This window comes from Muscardinus avellanarius (assembly GCF_963383645.1).
Source record: "Muscardinus avellanarius genome assembly, chromosome: 9".
NCBI classification, from domain to species: Eukaryota; Metazoa; Chordata; class Mammalia; order Rodentia; family Gliridae; genus Muscardinus; species Muscardinus avellanarius.
Window position 1 is genome coordinate 48665081 of NC_137795.1, and position 23302 is coordinate 48688382.

The 23302-nt window shown below is 37.4% G+C and overlaps 1 protein-coding gene across 1 annotated transcript in view; it reads right to left on the reverse strand.

The window, feature by feature from the left end:
- FAM185A (family with sequence similarity 185 member A) overlaps window positions 1-9145 on the reverse strand; it is a gene marked incomplete at both ends in the record, with an annotated part of 45641 nt that extends 36496 nt beyond the window's left edge. The window contains 4 exons of the mRNA XM_080701188.1: window positions 253-391; window positions 5170-5262; window positions 7617-7726; window positions 8752-9145. Of these exons, the coding sequence (XP_080557314.1) occupies window positions 253-391; window positions 5170-5262; window positions 7617-7726; window positions 8752-9145 (736 nt within the window). The remainder of the gene's footprint in view (window positions 1-252; window positions 392-5169; window positions 5263-7616; window positions 7727-8751) is intronic.
- Window positions 9146-23302: the final 14157 nt, after the last annotated feature.

Below are 23302 nucleotides of genomic sequence, written 5' to 3' on the forward strand. Positions count from 1 at the left end.
CCGGCTCCTTGTTACTCATTTTCTATTATAAAGATATACGTTAAGAATCAGAATTTCTATTAGCTTCATATGTAACAGCATAATGTTTAATTTTTATCAAAATAATATTAAACTAGCTTATGAGTCATTTTATATTTAAAAGAAGGCTAGTCTGCAATTAATTACCCAATCCTTCTTCAACTACAGGCAGTCATCTCTTAAAATTTATGCTATGTGGAAAGCCCAAGATGAATGAGGCCATTGTCAGCTTACCATGAATGTTTCCTAATGTAATATCCCCAGCAGCAGAAGACAGAAATGATGATTCTGTATAAAGATACTTGGCTTTAAGCAAACCATCTTCAGTAGATATATTAACAGAACTTCCTTGAAGTTTATCTACAATCACAGTCTAGTAAGAGAAAGACTTTAATCAGTTCATTATAAAACAAAGATTTGGGAAGAAGCCAAAACGGTACCTATGGAATCACAGGAGAACTACATAGGAAGTTATTACCTAGCAAAGTGATTTCATTAATTCTGATTCTCTAATTCTAATGATAAGATTGTCAGCCATGTGCACACTCTGTAGAATGGGGAATCGACCCAATATATATCCCTCCATTTATTTAGGTCTTCTTTAATTTCTCTTAATAACATTTTACATTTTCTACGTAGAATTATTCAGCTTTTGCTAGATTTATTCCTATTAGATATTTTTAAAATGCTATTATACATGATATCTTAAAATTTCATTTTATCTTAATTAACTTGTTTTTACCTTAATCCAGCAATATTATTAAACTCACTAATTGTAGTAATTTATCTGTATTAACAAAAAAAACTTTAGCTGAGCATGGTGCCACATGCCTGAAATCCCAGTACTTGGGAGACTGAGACAGGAGGATCAGAAGTTCAAGGACAGCCTTGGCAAAGTACAAAGATTCTTAGCAACTAGTGAGACCCTATTTAAACAAAAAATAAAATGGGTTGGGAGTGTAGCTTGGAGGCAGAATGCACCTGGGTTCAATCCCCAGTACCACGGAGCGGGGTGGGGGGAGGATAAAGGAAAGAAAAAAAAAAAAAAAGAACTTCTACACAAATAATTAGTATCTACAAGTGTTTCATTCTTTTCTTCCTCTTCTTTTTTTTTTTTTTCTTTTTTGATACTGAAGACTGAACTCAGGGGTGTTCTACTTCTAAGCTAAAACTCTAGTCCTTTTTATTTTGAAACAGTATCTTGCTAAGTTTCTGATGGTCTCACTAAGTTACTGGGGCTGGCCTTGAACCTGCAATCCTCCTGTCTTAGTCTCTCACATACTGTGATTACAGGCATGTGCCACCATACCCTAAGTTTTGCTCTTTTCCTTACTTTACCATCTGGTTCCAACCTCCAGCTCAACAGTGAATAGCAGCTAAAAGAAGGAATAGCAGTCATCTTTATCTTACTCTTGTTCTTGGAAAATTTACAATATTTTAGCATTGAACATGATGTTTGCTATAGTTGTCTCTTACATACCATTATATATCAGATTAAGGAGGTTCTCTTCTATTTCAAATTTATTTTATTGTTGTTGCTATATAAAATATGAATGGAGAGAGAAAGAGAGAGAGAGAGAGAGAGAGAGAGAGAGAGAGAGAGAGAGAGTGTGAGAGTGTGTGTGTGTGTGTTTTAATTTTCAAACAGGGTCTCACTAAGTTACAGAGGGCCTCACTAAGTTGCTGAGACTGACCATGAACCTACAATCCTCCTGTCTCAGTCTCTCAAGTACTGGGATTACAAGCATGAGCCACGACTCCTGGCTGGATTCTGAATTTAAGCAATATTTTATTTGAGTCTTCTGAGCCATCATGATCTCTCTCCTTGAATATGTTAATTTAGTGAATTTACTATTAATTTAAAAACTTTTCTACTTTACATTTAATAAGGCAATAGCTTTCCAGTGAACAAAATGGAAAGGATTTTATATTTAATCCTTAAATTTCCCTAACAAAATTCAGTATAGATTTATGTCACAAATGCTTCTCACAATGTAACATGAAGATATCTAGATAAAGATTCCAAATCACCTTTGCGGTATCTTAAACAAATATGCTATTATAGAACTGTTGACATAAAAACTGACTCACTAGGAGAGCTTGCCACAGGTTTGCCCAGGGACAGCTTCAACTAGTATAATAGTTTAAAGAATGGCATCACTGTTTTTAGTACACTGGCATTAGTGCCATTAATCCTAATAAGTCCATAAAAAAGTAAGAGTTCTAAATGTTATCTAACAAGAACTGAGTTTCAATAATAAAATACTAAAAAAATAATAAAAATAATAAAGAATACTAGAATACTAGACAAAAGTACAAAAGGAGAAAGAAAAGTACTTAGAGGGACATATGGGAGTTAATTAGAATTACTTTCCCCTTTGAATTTAAAGTACACAACTTTCTTTTTTAATGGGCAGTTACTAAGTATATAATATACGTTCCTGGTAGAGATGTATTGCTATAAATTAATTTTCCTTTCTATATAAGAAAGAAAATTTTTACAAGCCTAGTTATAATACTTGTGTACTATACAGTTCTTATAAATAATGAAAAGTTTTAAGGAAGTACTGTGGCTTTGTGGCCCAGAATAAGATAGAAAAACTGACACCTCTGTCATCAGTCCATTTGATTGTCAGATGAAATAGATTTCTATATTCTCTATTACGTTATGAGACTGAATTTAGGATACTAAAATTGCTGGTATAATTTTGAAACAGCCATGCAGATAATAATGCTGCTGTTTACAGTGCCCAATTGATTTTCACAATCTGGTTGAGGAGCATCCCTGAAGAATGACACTGAGGCTCAGGGAGGTAAGGTGTGGGGCGAGGACGGCTCATGATGTCTTCACCCTCATCACAGCAGCAGCGCAGTGAGCACTATATTAGAGTGAGCTACACGCCACACATTAAATACTTGACCTGCATCAACTCATTTGTCCTCAAAAAAATCCTCTGACAGGTCCTTTACTATTACCCCATCTTCCAGAAAGCTGAGATACACTGAAGGTTAACTTGTCTGAAGTAACAGAGCTTACAGGATTCAAACCCAAGGAGTCTGGTTATTGATGTCAGGCTCCTAATCAATTCACTATGCTGCCTCTCACACAGCCATGGCACTTTTCTATGAAAGTTATACATGAAAAGGTAACAGGTTTTTTAAGTATTTATCATATATTCTTTAAAAAGCACAAACTTAGGGACATGCTTTAAAAATCAGCACTATATATAATAAAATAGAAAAATCTAGACAATCTATAATAGTCTTTAGTATATCACAAAACTCAATCAGGCAAGAAACAAATAGTGTAGGAGTCAGGAAATATCAATAAACCATGAAAGTTAGAACAAATAAATAACTAATGAATGGTCAACTTATTTAAGATAGCAAATAATTAAGAGATTATTTAAGTCTCTGATACTCATACCTAAATAAACACAATATTCTGGTAACTTAGAGATCATTTCAAATACACAAGCCAGCCGGGTGTGGTGGCGCAAGCTTGCAATCCCAGCATTTGGGCGGCTAAGACAGGAGGATTGTAGTTCACGGGACAGCCTCAGCTACTTAGTGAGGTCCTCTGCTACTCAGTGAGACCCTGTTTCAAAATAAAGAATAAAAATAGGGTTGGGGGTATAGCTTGGAGATAGAATGCCCCTGGGTTCTACACCATGTACCGCAAAAGAAAAAAAAACAACAAACAAACAAACAAACAAACAAACAAAAAAGCCATCAATTAAAGGACTAAGCTTGAAGGATCTGCAAAGTTATCCAATTTCCCTCTTGCACCCTATGACCACAGCAATTCTATCGCAAAAGGCCTGTCACCTAAGGTCATGGAGTCTCTCAGTACTTTCTTAGTTTAATTTAAAGTGTTTATTTATTTATTGGCACTGGGGATTTGAACCCAGGGGCATTCTACCTCTGAGCTACACTTCCAGCCCTTTAAGATTTTTTTTCTTTTAGCCGGGCATGGTGGTGCACGTTTGTAATCCCCGCGCTTGGGAGGCAGAGACAAGAGGATCACGCAGGTTCAAAGCCAGCCTCCATGGCTTAAGAGACCCTGTTTCCAAATAAAATATAAAATAGGTCTGGGAGTGTAGCCCGGATGTAGAAGGGTTCCATCCCCAGTACCACCACACACACACACACACACACACACACACACAAACTCTTTTAAACAGAGTCTTGCTAAGCTGCTAAGGCTCTTGCTGAGGCTGGCCTCAACCCTGTGCCCCTCTAGTCTCAGACCTCCAAATACTGACTAAAGGGTATATTTAAATATTTGGATTTAAACAGCTTCCCAGTGGTTCTGAGAGAAAGGTAACAGAAAATAAAATTTCAACAATGAAGACAATTAGTGTTACAATCTACCTTGTTTTAATTATTCCAGCAAGAGTCTTTCTACAAGATATGCTCACATTCCTCCCTAGAAATTATCTGAAAAAAAGCTTAGTATTAAATTTAGCAAATTTATAACAACATACACTTGCAAACTGTAAAAATCTGAAACAAAGAGATGTAAATTTTTTTATATATTTAAAACATCCATATTTTTAAAACTATTATAATTTATACTTCCAAATTTCTACCTTTACTCTTAGTACTATGTTAAATCACAGGAAGCGATGATAAAATAACTTATTAAAAAATACAGACTATCTTTCTATAACAACCAGAAGCCCTAGGGCTACTACAAAACAAAACAAAAACAAAAACCACCACCACCCTTGGAGAACCGTAGCTCTATCTAATTGTGCCCCCTTGTGGAACATACTGAGAATTGCACTCCAAACCTTACTCTTGAATTTGCTTAGAAAATAGTGCTCAAGCAAACCTAATGATACTGGTGATATTATATATTTTAATGCACGATCATCAAATAAAAATACCCTCCGGATTAGAACTAGACATTAGGTATTAAATTTTCACTGATTCCAAATAAGGAACTAAATAACTGTCAAAAGTATTAAATCACAAACTAAATTTTAAATATTTAATCACCTTCATTTCAAATTTTAATTTATTAATGATCTAAATAAATTGAAAAGGAAATAGTATACCATAAATTTTGTAGCAGCTACCCACTTTGTGAGCCAACAGGAAGCCAAAATTGCAGTTAAAAAAAAAGAAAGTTTCAGCCAGCCTTACACTTTTATCTGATGCATGAATATCTATATCTCCATAAACTGTTCCAAGACAGATCACGTGGCCTCCTTTTGTTTTAACATGTAATTTTTGACTCTGAAAGACAAATACAAAAACAAAATATGAAAAAAATAACTGACTTATACTAATGAAACATTTTCAATATTTCTATTTTAATAAAAATAAAGCAACAAAAGACGACTTAGGAATGAAATAGAAACTCACTGTTTGGAATGATAAAATCACCTGAAAAGAAATGTCAACTGCCATTCAAGAGATTAAATACATCGGTTGTATTTGAAGGGAAAAAGGAGAGATACCTGAGGATTCCTATAGTTTATTCAAAATAATGATATTGTACCATACCAAACCAGATATTTTACCAAATAAGTCAATTAAATCCCAAGATTGCAAGAATTCTCTCCACCTTTAGATACCATTAGAATCCACAGGCCCAGTTTTAGTTCTTCAGTTTCTTCTTTGAGCTATTTTATACATATAAATTGATATTTCATAATTTTTATTCTTTCCCAGAGGTCTTCCAAAAAACAAACAGCAAATTACTTATATTCAAAAATAGAATTAAGCCGGGCGTGGTGGCACACGCTTGTAATCTCAGCATTTGGGAGGCTGAGACAGGAGGATCCAACCTCAGCTACTTAGTGAGGCCCTCTGCAACTCAGTGTGATCCCGTTTCAAAATAAAGACTACAAAATAGGGCTGGGCGTGTAGCTCAGAGGTAGAATGCCCCTGGGTTCCATCCCCAGTACTGAAAAAAAAAAAAAAAAAAAGAATTAAATTCATTCTATCTTGAAATGGCTATAACAGTCCATTGACCTCTTTTTTTTTTCAGTACTGGAGCTGGAACCCAGGGGCACTGTACCTCCGAGCTACACCCGCAGCCTTAATTTTTTTAGTTTTTTTTATTTTTGAAACAGGGTCTCACTGAATCGCAAAGGGCTTCGCTAAGTAGTTGAGGCTGTCGGTGAACTGCGATCCTCTGGTCTCCGTCTCCCAAATGCTGGGATTCCAAGTGTGCACCACTGAGCCTGGCCCCACTGACTTCTTTAATAAATCTAAAATACATTATAAAATACTACTGTTCTCATTTTTCATGTCTTACTACATTTTGCTATTTCATTCTCCTGGGAGTTATTGATTTATTGCTTATTAATTATTCCAAACTATGCTAAAAAACAAAGACAACAGACTAAAAAATAATAGGAAACCAGAAGCATGGATTTGCCTATCACAACGGTTCTCAACTGGAGATGATGTTGTTCTCCAGAAGACATCTGGCAATGTCTGTAAGTAGTTTTCCTTGTCACAACCCAGGAGCATTTTACTACTGCCATCTAAAAGGCAGAGGCCAGATGTGGTACAAGACAGGCCATATCTCCACAAAGAAGAATTATCCAGCCCAAATGTCAATACTGCCAAAATTGAGAAACCATTTTTTTAATTTTATACCCATTATGCAAGGAAGAGGAAAACTGACAGACAAAAATCTTTCAGGATAAAAGGAAAAAATGATGAATGCAGAGATTGCAGCATTCAATGAGTGAACTACATATTTCTAAGGAAAAAAAGGAACTGTGATATTTTTACTCAGTCATTTACGATGAAGATTTTATTGCGTAAGAGTTTATGAAAAGAATCTAAACCACCTCATTTTGCTAAAATGATATATCAATATATTCTTAATATTTTATGTTTGTGCAACTAAATTAACTTAAAATGATTCACACGTAGTCAGATACTGAAAGCAGGTATGAAAATACAGATGAATAAAAGTAAATAATATAAAATAAAACACAATGAACTAATCATTCTGATTAGTATTTACAAATCTAAAAATGAAAAATTTTGGCAAGTATAGAGCAAAGGTGACTTGAGTTTTCTTCAACAAAATTACCTGCACTCAAAGTTTGAAAATATAATGCATTTTGACTACGCAAGTGCTAGGACTAAGAGTAACGAAAAAGTACCTATCAGAAATATATTTCAAACCCTTTACCCTAAGATTGATCTTATTTCAAGAAAATTAAATATTATAAAACAAGATGAATCATCTGTTTTACATAAATAGCGACCTGGCACATGAAAAATGTAATCGCAGTAACCTAATATTGTAAGCACATGTGTAGTACATAAAAAGATGTTTCCTTACTTTGGTAAATAGAAGAAAATCATTGTGGAAACTAAAGTTTCCTTAACTTAAAAATAGCTCTGAATCACTGTACCTTTTGAAATGAAATCCAAAAGAATTATGAAGCTAAACTAACCTGCTACATCTGAACCTTTAAAACGGAACTGAAGTCAAGACAAAAGCTTTCAAAGAATTTCTGATGAATAAATGACGCTATTCTAAAAAAAATTCTCTTTATTTTGATACTAGAGTTTATAGTTTAAACTTTTTAAAAACTGAAAAATTAGAAAAGTTCTTATACCTTAACAGCTTGTAAGATGCTGGTCCCCTGCTCAGTTTCAATATTGCAAGTATCACACTCAATATTTTGGACTTTTACACAGCCAAACCCTGATGACTTAATATTCAAATCTAGAAGTAAAAAAAGAGAGAGAGAGAAAGAGAAGGAAAGAAAAAAGAAAAAAAAGTACTAATGAGTTCCAAAGCATTTTAGTACCCCCTAGAAATGCAGCTCCTCAATTATATACATAATATTACTAAATTCTAGAAAGAGTATCTTTGTTAACAGTTTCTAAAAGTGAGAAATTTCCACTATGGCAACTGGATCAAATGCAATGGTCTTTATCATCTAAAGAGAGAAAGTAACATAGATGGAAAGTAAAGAAGGCAAGAGACTACAATTCGTGAAGCCTCTTTTACACACACACACACACACACACACACACACACACACACACAGAGGAATGAATAATACAGTGAGTTAACAAAGCATTGTGATAAATCAGATAGGTCAGTCACTCATATTCAGAAAAATTTAAAGATTTATCCCCAATCTCCCCCAAATTAAAATGACATTACAGGGGTAACATGGACCAGTATATGTCATCATGACTTACGTTTTCAAATCCTACGTCTATCTAACCCTGCAAACCTAAAAAATGAGAATATTACCCAAAGAACGGAAGATGTAGCAGTAAGAAGGTGGATACCTATGAAATAGTTGCTTTAGGTTACATGCGGAACAGTCAGCCCATAGACAAGGTTGTTTGGGGACAGAACACCAAGGGAAAAAGGTAGAGGAGCTACCATGCAATTTACTGTATTACCAAGAAACCTCAATCTGAAAAGTAAACCAGTTTGCTAATGGCAGTGTGTCAAAGAACACCAGGGGCTCCGCACATGTTATTTGATAGAATTACTCTAGATCATGTTTGCGTTCGATTTAAAATGTTTCTTTAATTTAGAACGCAATTCACAAATAAATACTATCCAGGATTTCGGGATGGAGGAGAAAAAGAGGCGGCATCCGAAAGGATGTAAATAAGGTTAGAAAGGCAAATACAAAGGCACAAATTAAAAACACCAAACTTGGCCTAATTTAAGATGTTTGCAAACGTGCCCCGGGACCCGACCCCGTTTTACTTCGCTTTACTTGCCAAACTTCAGGGGTGCGGTCACCTCCACCGACGCCTGGGGGTCGAGGTCGTCGGCCTCGATGGCCACCTCCCGCAGAGCCTGGTCGTACCTCACCCGCAGGGCGTCGGGGCCCCGCGCCGCGCCGTCCTCGCCGCACAGCGCGGCCAGCAGGCGGTCGCCGTCGGGGTGGCCGAGGGGGTCCAGCGGCCTCACCGACAGGTGGCAGGGGAGGCGCACCCGCAGCCGGCCGAACGGGCTCACCCGCAGCGCCCACTCCCGCAGCGTGCGGCGCGGCGGGGCCTCGGGCTCGCCCGCCCCGGAGCTGTAGGATCGGGCCCCGCGAGCCCGCCGAGCCCAGCGCCCAGCGCCCGCGCACACTCGGAGCTGACCCCAGCCGTAGCAGGGGACCGACATGACGTGCCCCTCGCCCTCCCCGGGAACCCAACCACAGGGCGGCCACTTGCCACGGTCAGTGGCCGGGACCTGGGAGCCGCCTCCAGGCAACAGGAGACGTCTGCAAGCGCTCGCTGGAGCCACGGGAGGGGATTCAGACCTCCGCGGCACCACCGCACCGGCGAATTGGAATTTCAAATCTCTAAGCGCAAACCCTGACCCGGACTTCCGTCCGACTCCCGCCCCCTTCGCGAAGGCCGACGGGAAGCGTAGTTCCCACAAAGCCAGACGGCGAGACGCTTCGCGGATTTGAAACTACATATCCCAGGAGGCAATGCGTGGAGAGACCGGGAAGGGGCGTCGCGGGTGGACCCGGCTGGGAAAGGCGTGGTGTCTGTGCCTCAAGTCCATTGGCCGTTGAGGGGGCGGGGGAAGTACGTAAAAACCAATTGACCAATGGAAAGCGCGGGGTACAGCTGCGTGGTTACCTTGGATACCCAGGACGCGACTTCTTGTTTGGAGAGGGTGGAGCTTTGGAGTGAGACCCAAGCAGCCAAAACCTAAAGTGAAAATTAGGACCTAAATAAGGATCAGGACCAAGGCAAGGGGTAAGAACCTGCGCTTTTAAAGATGAAAACTAGCTGCAAAGCAAGAGTCTTCTCAATGAGTGGTTAGACCCAAACTTCGCTGATCTAGTGGGGGTCCCCGGGGACACAAAGAATCTCTTGACAAAACACAGCCAGATTGAAGCTTCTTGAGGAAACTTAGTCTTTGATAGGAGATACTGTATTGGAATAGCGTTAGAAACTGACTTTTCCTGATTCGAAGCGATCTCACGCCAGTCATTGGATTTCTTTGGATTTTAATTACTTGCTTTTAAATTTATAACAATAATACTGTCCTTGACTTGCCTCCGGAGGGTTTTTATGAGGATCAAATGAGATAATGTATAGCAACAAAGTGCACAGTCTACAAAATTGAAATTTAAAGTACTGTTTTATTTTCACAGTAATATTGATTCTAACTTACCAAGAAAACTTTAAGAAATTAGAACTTGTTTCAGAGCATTGATCTATGACTACAAACGATCCTGTTTTAGAGCTTAAAAAAAAAAAAAATGAAGAAGAAAGCTGGGCGTGGTGGCCCACGCTTGTAATCCCAGCGCTTGGGAGGCTGAGACAGAAGGATCATACAGATTGGAAGCCAGCCTCAGCTACTTAGTGAGGCTTTCAGCAACTTAGTGAGACCCTGTTTCCAAATAAAATATTTTAAAAATAGGTCTGGGAGTATAGCCCAGAGGTAGAAAAGCCCCTGGGTTCAACCCCCAGTATCACAAAAGATGAGAGAGAGAGAGAGAGAGAGAGAGAGAGAGAGAGAGAGAGAGAGAGAGAGAGAGAGAGAGAGAGAGAAAATGAATCAACCAGGTTCAGTGGAAAGAGCTTAAGTGTGTCATGTGGATATTTTCTCAGTCCATTTTCTTTAGATTCTTCAGATCCATTTTTATCAAATGGATTGTACTGAGTAAGGTTTCTCTTAACTTTAGTTTATTAGACTGTGGGAAGTTAAAAAAAATAGAGTTCATTTCCTCCTTACCTGCCTGGTCTCTCTCCCTAACTTCTCCTACTTCCTCCTACAAATATCTCCCTAAATTCTTTAGCCAAGACACTTTTAAACAATAGTATTTGATCAAATACAAGTACTGAAACTGAATGCCTTAAAAAAAACTGAAACTCTTAGCCAAGTGTGATGATCATGATTCTTGGGAGCTATAGTGATACGGAGACAGGGCTAATACCTTCATGGCCACCAGTCACAGGTATTTATTTATTTATTTATTTATTTATTTATTTATTTATTTGCTAGCCATCCTTTTTTAATTCAGTGCTTTCACTAGTTATCTTTTCTGTCTACCTAGTCCTTTCTTCCTCCATATTATTCCCTTAGAGAAGACTCGTGATAGATGCTACCTTTTAGGTTCAGCAAGGGTCCACTAAATGAATAAGGTCATTAACTTTGTGTGTCACATGGTCATAATTATTTTTAGGCTAATCTTCAAACTGCCTTTTTCATGAAAACCTGCAGGCATTAAGTGGAAAAGAAATTTGAAAAGGGCACTGGTTAAGCAAGTTGAAAATGCACTTCTGTAGAAGTGCTAGGTAGTTTTAGATTAAAGATGAATCCTTAATAAAGAATTGCTTCTATGGTAATTCTTTTTCTAGACAAGCTAAGTTAATGGGATTGGCAACTGAGCCATTTTACTACTTTCAAATAAAGTAAATAAAATTGACTTAAAATTACTTTTCTATATGAGGCTGAAAATTGAGAAAAATATTGATATTAGCTGGATGTGGAGGCACTCATCTGTAATTCCAGTACTGGAGAGACTGAGACAAGAGTCACAGGGCTGAGACTAGCCTCAGCAACTTAGCAAGAATCTCAGGGATCTAGAGAGATCTTGTTTCTTTTTTACAAAAAGACCGTGTACTTTTTATTAAAAAGGAGTAAAACACACATATACTTTTAATAAAAGGCAAATATTTCTTTACATTTTTCTATATTTCCACTGATGTATAATTTCTTTTATTCTTTTTAATTTTTTTATTGCACACTGTATTCATACATCTTCAAAGATGGTAGAGGCATACATGCACACATCACGCATTTAGCTCTTCTTCACTTCCTACCTCATTTCCTCCTCCCTCCCTCCTCATGTTTGGCTTAATGATTGACGTAGTATGTTTGTAAGTATACATTATGTACATTAGGGCCTATGGCCATAACACCCGAATGTGCCCAATCTCGTCTGAATTCAAAAGCTAAACAGGGTAGGGTCTGATTAGCACTTGGATGGGAGAGATCTTGTTTCAAAATAAAAAATAAAAAGGTCTGGGGGTGTATCTCAGAGGTAGAATGCCCTTGGGTTCAAACCCTGGCACACACACACACACACACACACACACACACACACACACACACACAGAGTTGATACTAGCAGGAAAGTGGCACATGCCTATAATTCCAACAATTCCAAGTCTGAAGCAGGAGAATAGCAAATTCCAGGCCATCATGGGGAACTTAACAAGATCGTATCTCAAAATTGCCATTAAGGATAGTAAGGACTTACTTTTTTTTTTTTGTGGTACCGGTATGGAACTCAGGGGCTTTCTACCTCCAGGATATACTCCCAGACCTATTTTATATTTTATTGGAAACAGGGTCTCACTAAGTTGCTGAGAGCCTCACTAAGTAGCAGAGGCTGACTTGGAACCTGTGCTATCCTTCTGTCTCAGTCTCCCAAGCCCTGGGATTACAAGCGTGCACTACTACACTCGCCAGTTAATTACATTTTAAAACAGGCAGGCCAGTATCAAATCTGTCCACATGTCAATTGTAACCAATAAACATTGTACTTTTCATCTCTATGGCATTATAGTTTTAAGAAGATGTTCACAAGCATCACTGTATCCTTACAGAAACTTTATTTTGCAGTACAATTATTATCTTCCTTGCATTATAGAAGAGGAAACATTCAGAAACATTAAGATAAGCAATTAGAAGGTCTGGCTCTCTTATTACTCTACCAAATGTCCTTATTTCTGAATACTTTTAAAGAAAAAAAGAAGTATTTAATTCATAAACACAGAATTAGATATAACTTTTGCCATATCCATAGCTTACATGTAAGATATATTTTACCTCTTCAGTTTTGAAAAAAACATTTCTCTAGTTACGAATATACACTTCTCGTGAGAGTATGAGCACAAAATTTTCGGAGTTTTAAGTATTAAGTGTGAAGTGTGTGCATCTATGACCCAGAAAGTCTGACTTCTGGGATTAACAATAGAAATATTCAGGAAATTTTGTTTTACAGGGTTAATTATAATGGAAAATAATGTCATCAATCTAAATGCCCACGAATAAGAAAATAAATAGTACAAACTAAGAATATTTTGCAACATTTAAAAATTTTCACTTCAAAGATGCATCAATGGTATGTCAAATATTCTATAATATAATATTAAATGAAAAAATTAAATACCAAATTATGTGTATAATATGATCCCAAATCTGTAAAAATAACAAATTTAATATAAATTCTATTTTCTGGGTCAATGTCACTTTATAATGGTGGCTATCTCTAGGCAGTGAGATTATGAGTGGTTACATTTCTTATGTGTTATCAGTAGTGAGCATATGTTACGTTTATGATATTTTTTTGTGGTACTGGGGATGGAACCCAGGGGCATTCTACCTCTGAGTGACACCCCCAGCCCTAATTTTTTATTCTTTATTTTTTGAAACAGGGTCTCTGCCTCCCGAATGCTGGGATTAAAAGTGTGCACCACTACACCCGGCCTTATTCTTTAATTAATTTATTTATTTATTCATTTATGGTGGTACTGGGGTTCCTAGAAACCCTTCTACCTCCGGGCTATACTCCCAGACCTAATATATATATATATATATATATATATATATATATATATATATATGTGTGTGTGTGTGTGTGTGTGTGTGTGTGTGTGTGTGTTTGTGTGTAATATATATATATTTATTTATTTGGAAATAAAAGCCAGCAAGGCTGGCTTCAAACCTGTGAGATCCTCCTGTCTCTGCCTCTCAAGCACAGGGATTACAAGCGTGCGCCACCACGCCCAACCTTATTCTTTATTTTGAAACAGGGTCTTACTGAATTGCACAGTGCCTCACTAAGTAGCTAAGGCTCTCTGAAAACTGGGATCCTCCGGTCTCAACCTCCCAAATGCTGGGATTACAAGCGTGCGCCACAACGCCTAGCTCAGAAATAAATTTTGAATGCATTTATTACCATATATTTTCCCCAAGACTAACTAAAAATAAAGATTTTTTTTTTACTGTAAATATAGATGGGTGGAGGATTTCTTACCATCTAAATATAAATAGCAATATTTTATTTAATAGCTTATGTTCAATAAATGGACAGCAGAGGGCATGGGAGTGTTTTCAAAAGAAAATGTACCAAAGAATTTATTATGGTTTGAAACTGCAACACTTTAACTTTCTGAATCATAAAGAGTACTATATTTATGATTTTTCTGTTATTCACACATTAATGAACTAAAAAACCTACACTAATAAACCTACAATACTGAGAGGTATTTAATGAATACATAGATAGACCCATTTGAAATCTGTGTGTGAAACTAAAGAGACACTTTTATTTCTTCCCATATAATCTACACAACTTGCATTTATTTTCTAGCGTTATTGCACTAAGCCTGCCACTACACTGCTGAACTGGAGCTGTGAAAACAGTTATATGCTCTTGTCTTCTTTGCGGTTATTTGAAAGAAAGTGTAGTTGCTATTTCATTGACCATAAAGTTTGCTGAAGATTTCTTTTATAGACACTTTTCATCAGATTAAGGAAATTTAATTCCTAGTTTGTTTGACTTTCTATCATGAGTGTTGCATTTTGTCAAATGCTTTTTTCCTGTACCATAGGTAGTTAACTTTTAATTTATTTATACAGTACATTACAATGATTGACTGATTTTCAAATACTTAGCCACTTTTCATTCCCTTGATTAACTTCACTTGATCATATTATGTTATCCTTTCTATATAAATTACTAAATACAATTTGTTAATGATTTGTGATGACTTTTGTATTTTATACTTGTGAGAGTTTTTTTTTCTTTTTCTTTTCAGTACTGGGGATTGAATCCAGGGGTGTTCTACCTTCGAGCTACACCCCCAGCCCTATTTTTTAAATTTTTATTTTGAAACAGGATCTCACTAGGTTGAGGAGAGTCTCACCACTTGCTGAGGGTGTCCTAGACCTGAGATCTTTCTGTCTCAGCCTCCCAAGTACTGGGATTACCAGTGTGTGCCACCACGCCCTGTTTATGTCTTTTTCTGGTTTGGGTTATATTTTCTGGATGTTTGTGGAGAATTGGAATTGTGATTTAGTTTTATTTATCCTGCTCAGAAATCCACATGCTTTCTTTATCTGAAGCTCTCAACTTGTAAATCTTCAGCCTCTCCCCATTTTTTTCTAGTTGTTACTGCTGGCACTCTTCTTTGGTCATATATTTGAGTTTTAATTTGACTATTCATGTGCTTTAACTGTTTTTACGTGACTTGCACTTTTTTTTTTTTGTCTTCTGTATTTCATTCCAGGTGAGAAAATCTGTGTTCTAACTCACCAATTTTTCCCCAGTTTTTGCTAAACCAGTGTTTAGTATCTGCAGTGAGTTTTCAGCCCCTTGGCTGTAGTTTCATTTTTAGAGTATTTATTTGTGTCTTTTACAAGTGTACTTTCTCTAAAATTTCCCTGTTTACTTATTACACTTTCTTTACCTCATCTTGTCTCTTTAATTATTTTTACGCTTATTTAAAACTATTTCTCTTTTGTTGCATAAAAAAAAAAACTTACTCTCATGGTGGTATATTTCCTTTCATGGCTCACACATTTTTATTCATAGCCCATCCTCAGTGCGAGTTCTCTCTTGTGAAAATCCTTTAAATTCTAGATGATAATAATGTCCCTCCAGAACAACTTTAAATTCTAGATGATAATAATGTCCCTCCAGAACAACTTTAAATTCTAGATGATAATAATGTCCCTCCAGAACAACTATGTATTTGCTTCATTGGACCTTTACCAGTTTTAGTGGTTCTGGGCCCAGCTTTCAATTTTTATTTTGGTTTGTCTTCATATCTGTAGTGTAAAGTTGTTTATTTATATAGAAAAATGCATATAAGGTATGAATAAGTTATTAGCAAAAAGAATACTTTTGTACCCAACACCCATTTTAAGAATTAAGATTCTACCAGTAAGTTTTTTCTTTTCTTTCTTTTCTTTTCTTTCTTTTCTTTTTTTGTAGTACTGAGGGTGGACCCAGGGGCTTTTCTACATCCAGGCTATACTCACAGAGCTATTTTTTTATACTTTATTTGGAAACAGGGTCTCACTAAGTTGCTGAGAGCCTCACTAAGTAGCTGAGGCTGGCTTCGAACCTGTGTGATCCTCCTGTCTCAGCCTCCCAAGTGCTGGGATTACAAACGTAATCTGGCTGTAAATTTTCTTTTTTACCTCCGTTATCTTCTGACTTTTATCCCAAAGTGGGCTGAACTAAGAACTGTGTAGAAGGAAAGGGGCTCCTAGCATACACAGAGTATAGGGAAATCCCTGTTTGTTTTTGTTCTGTTGTCTGAGGCCTCGAGGTCAGCTCCAACACAAATTTGTACTGTCACTGCCAGACTGAGGAAACCAAAGAAAAAGAGAACATTGCTTCTGTAGAGGAACTGGGAAAGGGTGTGGGGGAATTCTCAGGTTCTTCTCATTTTTCTTGCTATTTTATGTGCTGTGCAGCCCCAATTATGTGGAACTAATAACAGCGTAGGGGGACATTTTTAGGAAAACCCAATCTTTCTGCTCATAACAAAGAGGGACCATGAAAATAGGAAGTATAAAGAAAATCCATGTGAGAGGTAGCTGGAGAAGGTGATCCTGAGTCTGTTTGAACCTATGCAATAACAAGGTTGGCTGTCCCCCTGTGTGTACATGGAATATGCCCAAAGAAGCAGGATTAAGGCTTTGAGAACTATAATAACACCACGAGGGTCTCAGAACAAGTCCTAAGTGTCCCACGTACCATACCAATGCAAACAGTATAGCAGAGGCTTTAAAACCTAAGCACTGGAGCAGAACTTGTGATCTGAAACTGACAAGGTAGATTGCCAACTGAAAAACAGAGCCATCATCTCTAGGAGATTTGAACAGGACCCAGAGCTTCACGGCATAATTTTCCAGATGTCTAGCATACAGTTCAAAATGACTCAACATGATAGAAACGGGAAAATATGACCAATTCTCAAAGACAACCAACAGATAACAGCCTCAAATTATCAGACATTATTCGCAATAGCTAAAGCTTCAAAACAACCTAAATGTCTCTCAAATGTGAGTGGAAGAACAAATTGTCATATATCTGTGTAATGTAAGGTGACAACTTGCACACACAATAAAAAAGATAAATCTCGGAAGCATTTAAACCGAGTTAAAGAAAATACACTGAAAAGATTACCTATCTTGTGATTCCACTTAAATGATGTTCTAGAAAAGGCAAAACAAAAAGGATGGAGACCAGATCAGTTGTTGCCAGAGATTATTCATGAAGATGGAGTCTGACTGCAAAGGGGTAGCATGAGAGAATTAAGTTTTTTGAGAAGGGGAAAGAGCTATTCTGCATCTTGGTTGTTATGTGAGTACAAGTCTTTGATAGAATGCAGAAAACTGTAAATAAAAAGTGATTTTTTTACTGTACATAAATTAAAAATGAATTTTAAGTATTACCCATAAAAAGAAAGATCCATCTGTGAAGCAGATGGCTTTGTACGTGAACTCCCCTAAACATCTTAAGAAAAATCCAATTCTACATAAACTCTCCACAAAATTAGAAAAGAACTCTTACAAAATTATTTTATGAGGCCAGCATTATCTTGGTAACAAAATCAGACAAAGATATTGCCAGAAAAGAAAACTACATAATGTATTTCTCATGAAGATAGACGCAGAATCTTTCATACCATATGAGCAAATCAAATTCAGCAATGTGTGCAAAGGATAATGCATAATGAACAAGTGAAGTTTATCCCTAGAATTTAAAATTAGTTACATGATAAAATATCAGTGCAATTAATCATTCATATTTCCAAAAAAGAAAAATATTATCATATATTTTTAAATAAAAATATATTTGATATACATATCAAATATATATATATATATATGTATATGTATATTTGCAGTACTGGGGATGGAACTCAGGAGCATTATATCTTCAAGATACACCCCCAGCCCTATATTTTTATTTTTTATTTTTAAACAAAGTTTCACTGAGTTGCAAAAGGCCTCACTAAGTAGCTGAGGCTGTCTTCAAACTGTGATCCTCTTGTCTCAACCTCCCAAATGCTGGTATTACAAGCATGTGCCACCACACCTGGCTTTTAGTATATTTTTAAAAAGCATTTGTTAAAACCATTACCAATTCCTGATCAAAAACTCTTCACAAATTTGGTAGAGAAAGGAACCCTCTGCACTTTATACAAGCATCCATGAAAAATCTATACTCCATACCATACTTAACCATGAAAGACTGAAGACTTCCCCCTTAGATCTGTAACCATCCTCTCATCACTTTTACCCAGCATAGTGCAGAAGTTCCTACATAATGAAATTAGGCAGTAAAAGGACTTGGGGTTTGGGGTTCTGCATGTAAGGAACTTGGAAGTCTCTTCTCTATCCTAACAAGTGAAAAGCTAAACAAATTTGCTGAAAACTCAACAATCAAGTATGTTTATATATGTATAAATATATGTCTGTGGATGTTTGTGTATACAAAATGTGTATGCAAAATGAAAGACAGCAGTGATAGAGTGCATGAAAAAGGAATTATGATTATTTTGTTTCTAAATGGTGAAGCAAAATAATGTTATTTAAAAAGAAATATGGGAGCCGGGCGTGGTGGCGCACGCTTGTAATCCCCATGCTTGGGAGGCGGAGACAGGAGGATCGCGCAGGTTCGAAGCCAGCCATGCACGCTGGCTTAGGAGACCCTGTTTCCAAATAAAAATGGAAAAATAGGTCTGGGAGTGTAGCCCGGAGGTAGAAGGGCTTCCAGGAACTCCAGTACCACCAAAAGAAAGAAAGAAAGAAAGAAAGAAAGAAAGAAAGAAAGAAAGAAAGAAAGAAAGAAAGAAAGGTGGGTTAGTTGGAAGTTTATATTGTAAAATCTATGGCAGTCACTAAAAGAAAGTTATAAAAGAAGAAATATAACCAATACATTAAGAAAGGAGAAAAATGGCCATATAAAATAAATGCTCAGGTAAAGCCAAAGAAAAGCTGAAAAAATTTAGAAGATAAAAATAAGAACACAATAGCCGGGCGTGGTGGCTGGCGCACATTTGTAATCCCAGCATTTGGGAGGTTGAGACAGGAGGATCCAGGTTCAAGGACAGCCTCAGCTACTTAGTGAGGGCCTTCTTCAAAATAAAGAAGAAAAAAATAGGGCTGGGGTTGTAGCTTGGAGGTAGAATGTTTCTGGGTTTCATCCCAATACTGAAAAAAAAAAAAAAAGAGAGAAGAAGAAGAGAAGGAGGAGGAGGAGAAGGAGGAGGAGGAGGAGGAGGAGGAGGAGGAGATAGAAGCCAGGTGTATTGGCACATGCTTGTAATCTAGCATTCGGGAGGCTGAGAAAAGAGGATCTCAGTTCGCAGCCAGCCTCAGCTATTTAGTGAGGCCCATTGCAACTTAGTGAGACCTTGTTTCAAAATAAAGAATAAAAAATAGGTCTGGGGTTCAATCCCTAGTACCACCAAAAAGAGAACATAGAATAGGAGCAATTAATAGAAAATAGTAACCAATATTGTGGATATTAATTAAATATATCAATAGTAATTTTGAATAGCAGTTTTCTAAACATATCAATTAAAAGATAATTGGCCGGGCGTGGTGGCGCACGCTTGTAATCCCTGCACTTGGGAGGCTGAGACAGGAGGATCGCGCAGGTTCAAAGCCAGCCTCAGCTACTTAGTGAGGCTCTCAGAAACTTAGTGAGACCCTGTTTCCAAATAAAATATAAAATAGGTCTGGGAGTATAGCCTGGAGGTAGAAAGCCCCTGGGTTCCACCCTCAGTACCACCAAGAAAAAAAAATAAAAAGAAAAGAAAAGACAGATAATTGTGAACAGCAAGATTCAAATATAGGTTCCCTCCTAGAAACCCATTTTTAATATAAGGATACACATAAAAGTAAGTGATCCATGCATGGTGGCATATACCTGTAATTCTAGTACCTGGGAGGCTGAAACAGGAGGACTGTAGGCTCCAGACCAGGCTCATCAGCTTAGCGAGACTCTCGGCAATTTAGCAAGGCTCTGTTTCAAAATAAAAAGATAAAAAGAGCTGAGGGTATAGCTCAGAGGTAGAATTCCCCTGGGTTCAATCTCTTATACAAGAAAAATTTAAAAAGTAAATGGTTGGAGAAAATATGCCATGCTAATGTAATATTAAAAAGAAAAATACATATATTAATTTCAGACAAATTTCAAAGCAAGAAAAGTTATCACGGATAAAGAAGATTATTATATAATAATACAGGGGTCCATTCTGTAAGGAGACAAAACAGTCCTTAATGTGTGTACACCTAACATAGGTGCGTAGAATCAAGCTAGGTTAAGCCAAAACTAATAGAAATCTGCAAGGGAAAATACTGGAATCTATTATCATATTTGGAGAGTTTAATACCCCCTTGAAATAGACAGATTCAGCAGGCATAAAATCTATATGACAAAATTGAATTCAACACCACTGTCCATCAGCAGGATATAATGGACTATTGCAGTATGGTATTAGCATAGAAGTACTATAGACTACTCTTCTTATGGTTACTGGGGATGAAACCCAGGGGCATTCTACTTCTGAGCTACACCTCCAACCCTATTTTTCATTCTTTATTTTGAACAGGGTTTCACTAAGTTGTGAAGGGCCTCGCTAAGTAGTAGCTGAGGCTGGCCACAAACCTGCGATCCTTCTGTCTCAGCCTCCCAACTACTGGGATCACAAATGTGTGCCACCACTTGTCTCTATAGACTACTTCTTTCAACAGCCACTGAATAGATATTCTTCTCAAACTCTTGTGGGACATTTATCAAGATAGACTACATTCTGGGCCATAAAACACATTTTAACAAGTTTAAAATAGATATCTTACAATGACTGCTCTTGAACCATGATGGAATTAAACTAGAAACTAAAAACAAAAAGAAAACTGGAAAATCTCAAAATACATGAAAATTAAACAACGTATTTCTAAATAAACATGGGCCAAAAAAGAAATCTGAAGTATTTAAAAATAATTTGAAATCAATAAAAATGATAACAGAAGCTACCAAAATCTCTGAGATTTAGCAAAGCAGTTCTTAGAAGGAAATTTTTAGTCCTCAATGCATATATTGGGAAAAAAGGGAAAGATTTCAAGTTAAGTTTCTTCTTCAGGAAACTAAAAAAAGAAGAGCAAGTTAAATACAAAGTAAGCTGAAAAAAAAAAAAAGAACTAAGAGAGTGGAAATCATTGAAATTGAAAACAGGAAATCAGTTGAGAAAATCAATAATATGAAAAGGTGGTTCTTAGAAAAGATCAACAAAATTGATAAGCCTCTCACACAAGGGCTCCATGCTGGCCTCTTCTGAGAACTCTGAATTCTTCTAGTTCTCAGTTGCATGGCCCTTGAAGCTTCCTGAAGCAGTGTCTTTACACCGTAACTTCAAGGGCTCCTGGGATATAATACTCCCAAACAGGCTCGGCATCTCTCCCACACCACTCTGGCCTCTTTGGGGCCCTCTCTGCCTAGATAGCCCTCTTTGCCCTGATATATAAAACAATAAGAGGTGCATCACCCCCTTGATACTTTTGAATGTCTAAGTGCCACCATTTCATTCCCCAAGACTTGTCCTGGATGGACAGGTTGGGTCCCCCAGGGACCAATACCAACTTTTTTCCCCACCACTTCTCCTCTTTCCCAACTCAGAGATTTGTTTATTTTCATTTTCATTTCCTCTTTCAGTGCAAAGGTAGGACAGTTGGCTTGGGAAATATTCTTTTAGCTCTATAACCTTTGCCTTTAGAGGAAAGAATTGAGTAAGGGATGCTACCTAGGAAGAGAGAGATTAATGTGGAGATCTGCCTAGAGTCAGGGAAAACTGAGAACAGGAAATGCTGATGCAACCAAAAAAGGAGACTATGGAACGCTGTGAAACGGTAGACATGAGAAAGGAGGAGGAAACTTCACTTGTTCTCTAAGGACGCTCTGCCCCTACTCAGAGCTGACATGTATTCTTTTAAAGACTTAAAAAAAAATGTGTTGCTCTCATTCTCCTTCTCCAATACCCAATGTCTTCCAAGGTCTTTCATATTTTACATTTAATTTTCTTACATAGGATTTGAAGACTAGGATTCCAAAGTGTGTTTTGCTTTGATCTCACTAAAGCCTCATTGAGGGATCTGGGAGAGGACCCGACCATCTTTTCCAGCTTACTGAAATATTTGTTTCAGCTCCAAACTGACCTCTGTTAGTTTGTGTCCTGCCAAACTAATTTAAATAACATTATATATGAAAACAAAAAAAAATCCGAGGCATTGTTGGGGGCTCTTAAAACTGGTCTCTGGAGAGAGAATCGCAAGCACTATCCCATTTAATCTTCATAACAACCTTTACATCATCTTGCTGTTTAGGAAACAGCCAGTTAGATGTTGAATATCTTGCCCAAAATCACACAGGAAGGGGAGAAGTCATGTTAAAAGCTAAACTGACTAACTTCAAACTGGTCACTTCCATGACGCCATGCTACATTCAGGTAGACTAAATTAATGCCACTAGAAGAGGAAGTGGGAGAAGGGTAGACTTGACAGGTAGGGGCCTGACTGCTGCTGCTGGGGAGCAGTAAGAACCTGAATTTCAAGAAGTTCCTTGCTAAGGGAATAGAAATAGACTCATGTAGGTATATAGTTCTACTAACCAGAAAATGGGGAAGAGAAAGAGGAATTGGAAGCAGGTTTGCAAGGCAATTTCTTAATTAGAGATGTCGACTACTAGTCAGGCGTGTTGGTACACGCTTGTGATCTCAGTACTTGGGAGGTTGAGACAGGAGGATCTGGATTCAAAGCCAGCCTCAACTTCTTAGTGGGGCCCTTCACAACTTAGTGAGACCCTGTTTCAAAATAAAGAATAAAAAATAGGGCTGGGGGGTGTGACTTGGAGGTAGAATTCTTCTGGGTTCCATCCCCAGCCCCATAAAAAAAAGAGAGAGAGAGAGTAAGAGAGAAGGAGAGAAAGGAAGGAAGGAAGGGAAGTAGGGAGAGAGGGAGGAAGGAAGGAAGGAAGGAAGGCCGACTACTATTGAAATATAAGTATGCCTTTCAGTATTATTTTTTAAATTCAAGCCAGGACAATGGAGTTTTAAAAACATGCATCTTCATAGCAAACATGAGAAGTGGTCTTCAGTGTGAGGATTCTGCATTACACCCAAACATGTAGAATCTGCTTTACTGACGTCCAGAAGACTATCATCTCTAGACTTACTTGGGCATTCCGAACCTCCTACAGAATTTGGAACCCTTAGCTTCTGCTCACTA